At 59.4% G+C, this 6,319-nt stretch overlaps 1 protein-coding gene across 1 annotated transcript; it reads right to left on the reverse strand.

Annotated features, from left to right (window-relative positions):
* Positions 1 to 425: 425 nt before the first annotated feature.
* APLNR (apelin receptor) lies at positions 426 to 4,010 on the reverse strand. The gene has a single exon (XM_068988653.1). It carries the CDS (start codon positions 3,822 to 3,824, stop codon positions 2,628 to 2,630), a length of 1,197 nt encoding a protein of 398 aa, XP_068844754.1. The 5' UTR covers positions 3,825 to 4,010; the 3' UTR covers positions 426 to 2,627.
* Between the last annotated feature and the right edge of the window lie 2,309 nt (positions 4,011 to 6,319).

Raw genomic sequence — 6,319 nt, forward strand, 5'->3', positions numbered from 1 at the left:
CGTGACTAGGGATACATGAGTGAGTCAGTAGCGACGGTAAAGGAACGCAGGGACAGACGAATGCATGGCCTGCAGTCCACCCCTGTGGGAAGGAGGGTTGGCATGCCCCCCAGGCCTGTGCTCTGGACTCCAGCATGTGTGCCCACGTACTCCATGCTTCCCAGGCCCGGAAGCTCAGCTGCTCCCACCTCTCTGGTTTCTTGGTCTTCCCTGACCTCACCCCGTGACCCCAGTTTCCCATTCGACCCCTTTCTGCCCCCTTTCCTCCCACGGCTCCCCTCAGCCTACTCAGCCCCCCTCCCAACATAATATTTGCCTCCTGAGGGTCCTTTCCTCATTCCAAGTCACCCATGTGAGAAAAAGCTTCAGACACAGTAGTTACACATACACACACACACACACACACACACGGAAAGATTTATTTTTCATGAGCCGCAGTGACTAACAGGGTCAAAAAATCGCAGAGACATTCCAAAGAAGGGGCGAGAAGAGCAGCGGCTGCCTCAACCGTCTGTCCAAGACCACCGATGGGGCCTCAGAGGAGCCCCCTCCCCCCTTCTGGAAGCTTCCTCCAGCCTTGCCTGGATGCTCTGGGGACAGCCCTGGGCTGAGAACGTGGGTCTGTGAAGACCTTGGCTTGAGATGGAAGGAGTGAGCTGAGAGGAGCCCCTTCCGTCCACCCCGCGCTCTGCCTCTGGCGCTGGCTCCATCCCAGCCAAGGTCAGCACGTCCACTGACATCAAGCTGGCTTCTTCCTGCCCCCGCGGCTCCTGTCTTGTCCTTTACGTTCCGTGTCCTCCAAGAACAAAAGCCGGAATGCACAGGCCGCGCCCTGGGTGCACAAAGCCCCCACCAGCATCTCCATCCTCCGGCGGTGCGGCGGTCCTGTCTGCCCCAGGGCCCGTCCCCAGCCCCCCAGCCCAGCAGGAGTAGCCACGGGGCTCCCATCCTGATGGGAAGGTCAGGAAAACCCACCCAGTGCTTTTAACCCCAGGCATCGCCCCTCACCCCCGCCAGGAAGAGGGCCACTGACCCTGAAAAACCAAAGGGTGATGAAGAAAATGCTTATAAATTCAAAACAAGGTTGGCAGGCGTGGGAAAGGAGCCAAGGGAACCTCTGAAGCTCTCTCCCATCCCCCTCTTGGAACCAAGGACTGCGGCAGAGGGACCCAGGGTCCAGGACTTCTTTGAGCGTTGCATGCTAGCTGCCGTGAGGAGGGATTCCCTACAGGGAGCCTGGGTGCACACTCACACTTCTCTCTTAATGTGCGGACCAGCCGTCAGAGCCCCCCAAACCAGTGGGGGTGGACTCATTCTAAACTGCCTCCTATGTCCCTTCTTCCTTCAAGGATATTGTGTGAAGAGCAGAGATGCGCAGAGCAGGGGGTGTTCATCCAAGGGACAAGGGCCCCAGGTGCCCAGCCCATCCTTGTCTACACACATGCGCACACAAAAAGCAGGTGTCCCCCCATCAAAGGGACCCTTGGCACCCACTCAGGCCAGCACCCAAGAAGAATGTCCTGGGGATGTCGGATGGGATGCAGAGACAGGCAGAGGTCGGCCGCTCGCAGGTCTGGAGGAGGTTGGAGAGATGAGGATTTGGGGAGGGGGCCCGAGCAGCCCTTAGACCAAATGCAGACGCCCCCTCTTTCTCCTTTTCCCTGCCCAAGTCCCCACTCATATCATGAAACCAAGGAGCTTGCTGCTGTACCAACCCCACTGCCTTCCAGTCCCTGCGGAAAAGAGAGGATGAAGGAAAGGGGCTAAGGACGCTTGTGGAAAGTGTGTCTAGCTGGTGGGCTGCAAGAAGGGACGCCCCCTTCACGCCCCCTTCACGTATCGCTAGACCTCCAGGGCCTGAAACACTGCGAACTGATCCAAGCTGGAGTGAAGCTCTGGAGCTCACAGCTGCAGAGCCAGGAGCTGCAGCTTTGCTGACACCCAGCCCTTCTCAGCCAGGTCCACTGCCTCCCGAGGCCTCAGGGACAAAGAGCTTGCACCGGGCAGTGTCTGCGAGCTTCACACGCCTTAACCCTTAGGGGCCCTTCAGAACAGGAGGTAAAAAGGGAGAGAGACTGAGGGAGAAGGAGGATGAGCCGCGGGGGAGGATGTGGGAGCCGAGAGGTGAGGATTCGGAGGAGAAACTGCACTCGGTGGGGGTGGGGAGGGGAACAGGAGGAAAAGCGGGTGGAAACTAAGAGGAAACGGCGAGGGGAGCTGGAGATCCCGGAGAAGGGCTGGGGGGAAGCGAGCTTTGATGGAGCCTGGACGCACATCATTTTAGTTTCAAGGGGCGGGGAGGACGGGGAAGCGAACTTTGATGGAGCTTGGAAGCAGATCCGTTCAGTTCCTCCGTTTTATCCCCACGGAGAGACACTGAGGCTGGGAGCATTTCAGGGACGGGCAAGGTCGGTCTCACGGAGATCGGAGATCGGGGCTGCGGGCTTCCCTCCCTTACGCTCCAGAACCACAGACCTCTGAAGAAGCACTTCCCAGGGGGAAAGAAGGACACGACCGACGCGGGGAGCAGGGAGAGGGGTCAAGTGCACCAGAGAAGGGGGGCCCCGCCCCCTCACCAGCTCCCCGCTCTCCAGAGAGCCAAGGGCCCCGGGCGGGGGGACCCGGCCCTAGTCCACCACGAGGGTCTCCTGGCTGTAGGGGATGGACTTCTCCGGCATCGGCTCCCCGCCCTTCCCCGCGCCGCCGGGCCCGGGGCCCTGGCTCTGCCCCGACGACGCCGAGGAGGAGGAGCTGGCCGACTTGTCCCCGCCGCCGCCGCCCCGGCCGCCGCCGCCGCCGCCGCCCGCGCGCCAGGCGCCGCCGCAGCCCCGGCGGCCCCAGCAGAGCACCGAGGCGCAGGCCTGGCGGAAGCGGGGGTCGAAGAAGGCGTAGAGGAAGGGGTTGAGGCAGCTGTTGACGTAGCTGACGCAGGTGCAGTAGGGGAAGACGTTCATGAGGAAGAGGTCGAAGGCGCAGGGCCAGCGCAGCAGGCTGCCCAGCGCGTAGAGGGTCTTGACCAGGTGGTAGGGCAGCCAGCAGAGCGCGAAGGCCAGCACCAGCACGGCGATGATGGCCAGCAGCCGCCGGCGCTTGCGCAGGCCCCGCGCGCGCTCCTTGCCGAAGTGGCCGGCCACCGTGCGGCCGATGCAGAAGTAGCAGGTCAGCATGACGGCGAAGGGCCCCGCGAAGCCCAGCACGGTGGACGAGACGCCCAGGCCCACGTCCCAGGCCCACTCGGCGTCGGGGCCGGCCACCAGCGAGTAGTCCATGTAGCACTGCGCCTTGGTGCTGTTCTCCCCCGGCAGCGCGGCGCCGGTGGTGCGGAAGACCAGCACGGGCAGGGCGAGCAGGCCGGCCAGCGCCCACAGCCCGGCCGTGGCCACGGCGCCGCCGACCCGCGGCCGCAGCCGGGCGTTGGCCACCGGCCTCACGATGGCCAGGTAGCGGTCCAGGCTGAGGCCGGTGAGGCAGAAGACGCTGGCGTACATGTTGACGAAGATGAGATAGCTGCTGAGCTTGCAGGCGAAGGCCCCGAAGGGCCAGTCGTAGTCCCGATAGGTGTAGGTGGCCCAGAGCGGCAGGGTCACCACGAAGGTGAGGTCGGCCACCGCCAGGCTGGCGATGAAGACGTCGGCTGCCCGCCGCCGGTCCCGGCCGCTGCGGAAGACGGTCCAGAGCACCAGCCCGTTGCCCGCGGTGCCCAGGACGAAGACCACCATGTAGATGGCGGGGATGAGGGCGCCGGAGGACTGCCAATCCGTGTACTCACACTCAGACTGGTTGTCCGCCCCATAGTAGCTGTCATACTCCCCACCTTCTTCCATGCTGGGGCACGCAGAGGTCAGCTGGGGGTCCCCCCCGGGGTACCGGGCTCAGCCAAGCACCCTGAGCTCTGGCTGGCAGCCTCGGGGAGGTGAGCAGGCAGGGCCAGAGGTGTCCAGCGCCTCTTGCAGCGGCGGCAGCAGCTCCCAGGACCCGGGAGGAGGAGGCCTGGCTCCTGCAGGCGTCCCTCCAGCGGCCCCAGCCTCTTCTCAGACACTTCCTCGCGCCCTCCTGAGCCTCTGTCTCCTCCTTGGCTGTTCCTCCCTCCTCCCACCTCCAGACCAGCCCCTCACTTGTGAGTCTTGGGATCCTGAAGTTACAGCCCACTTTTTTTTTTTTCCTTTTCTTGTCACTGGGCAAGTGGACCAAATTGACCCCTGCCGTGCTGGGCAGGATGTTATCTGTGGTTTGCAGCCTGCTCTGCGCCTGACCCAGCCTCTCTCTCTCTCTCTCACTCTCTCTCTGGATTCCTCTGGGTGTTTGCAGAACCTCTCATCAGGCCTCTGCTCCCAACCCCCCCTCCCTCATTCTCACCCCCTCCCAGCCCCTCTAAATGGGGCAAATTATGCAGGTTGAAAGCCAGCCTGAGCTGGAGCTGGGAGGGTAGGGGCCAGGAGGGTGTGAGATTTCGCAGGATGGTCTGAGCATCTGGCAGGCCCACCTGGCAAGCCAGTCTAGCCCCTCAGGTCCATCTTCCCCCCCTCCCCTCCTGCCTCCCAGCCCCCACGCAAACCAGACTTCCCCCTACCCTCCTCTTTAACACTTCAGCCTTGAGCCTCTCCAGGAGGGTCTTTGTGCTCCACAGACCCAGTGACCGAGATGTCTGTAGGATCCGTCCACCAGCTGTTAGGCGACTGCAGTTTTCAGAGAGCGCAGGAAGTGTCAGAGGATGCGGGCGCAGGGTCACAGCAGAAAGAAGCCCTATGCCGAAGGATGTCTAATCCAGCCATCAGGTCTATGGGGAAACTGAGGCTGAACAAGGTAAAGGTCTTGCCCAAGGACACAGGATGAATTTCCTCTTGGTTTTGTCCCCTTGCGTTTCCTCTGCTCCTAGCATGAACCAGTGCCTGGCATGTAGTAGGTGGTCACTAATGGTGGTTGAGTGAATGAGTAAGCGGATGGATGGATTAGGATGTGAAGGAAAAGGGGAGGCCATATATGGAAGAGTGGCTCTTTGAATTACTATGCAGTGAGTTTTCCCTGCTCTGCATGGACCAGGAAGTTTCTATAAGACCTTGTGGGGATCAGGAAGTTAAAACTGAAGGAGGAGATGGAAAAAGAGGCAGTCGATGCCGTGGGCAGCATCCCATAGAAACCGACCTTGCCCTGTCCGTTTGCCTCTCTGGGACCTCTGGGCAGGAAGGAGGGAGTGATGCACAAGATAGGACTGAAAACTGCCGTCTGTGTTGGGCAAGAGTGAGAGGGAGCAAAATCAGGAGAAGGGTCTCGGCCACATTCCAAGCACAAGGCTTACAAAATTAGAATCCGTCATCTCAAGCGAGAGTTGGTCCAAAAATCTTCTCTAGAGGTCTTCAACCAGCGACCCCAAACTCAAATACTCACAAGGGCCAGGCTAAAAATGTGTATGGGGAAAACAATCAGTTTGAGACAAGAGGGAGAGGTAGAGACTGTGGAAACTGGAGCAAGCACACTCCATCACACAAGTGGACTTATTTACAGAAAAGAAACAGACTTGCAGACTTAGAGAAGGAGCCCGAGGTTTCCAGGGGGAAAGAGTAGGGGTAAGAAATAGGGAGTTGGAGACTGACATGCACATGCTGCTATGTCTTAACTGGATAACCAGGGACTTCCCAGTGGTTAAGAATCCACCTTTCAAAGCAGGAGACTTAGGTTCAATCCCTGGCCAGGTAGCTGAGATCCCACAGGCCACAGGGCACTTAAGCCCATGTCCTAGAACCACTGAACCGGCGCGTTCTGGAGCCTGCGAGCCACGGCTAGAGAGAAACCGAGTGTGGCAACTGAGAGGCAGCCAAATAAATTAATAATTATTCTTTAAACTGGATAACCGGCAAAGACCTGCCGTAGAGCCCAGGGAACTCTGCTCAACGTTACGTGGCAGTCTGGGTAGGAGAGGAGTCTGGGGGAGACCGGATACATGTATGTGGGTGACTGAGTCAGTTGGCTGTGCACCTGAAACTGTCACAGCATTGTTAATCGGCTATACCCCAAGGCCAAATAAAATGTGTCAATAAAACAAGAAAAGTGAGACAATGAAAAACGAAAATCCACTCCACCACTCCATCAAAAGGAGGCCTCTCGAACGCCCAGCGTCTGGTTACCACCCAGAAATGGGGAACCTAGCTTGACGCCTGTTTTTTTCAACCTAACTCCAGGTTCTAAATGTAATGGGAAATTCTCACGTTTGTAAATTTGGGGGACTCCACTTATAAAAATGATTCGGCAGGATAACTCAAACATGTTCCCAGGCCCCGACAAGGTGCCTGGGAACTTACCCAGAATAGAAGGAAGCAGAAAA

Source organism: Capricornis sumatraensis, chromosome 16, assembly GCF_032405125.1.
Source record: "Capricornis sumatraensis isolate serow.1 chromosome 16, serow.2, whole genome shotgun sequence".
Classification (NCBI taxonomy): Eukaryota; Metazoa; Chordata; class Mammalia; order Artiodactyla; family Bovidae; genus Capricornis; species Capricornis sumatraensis.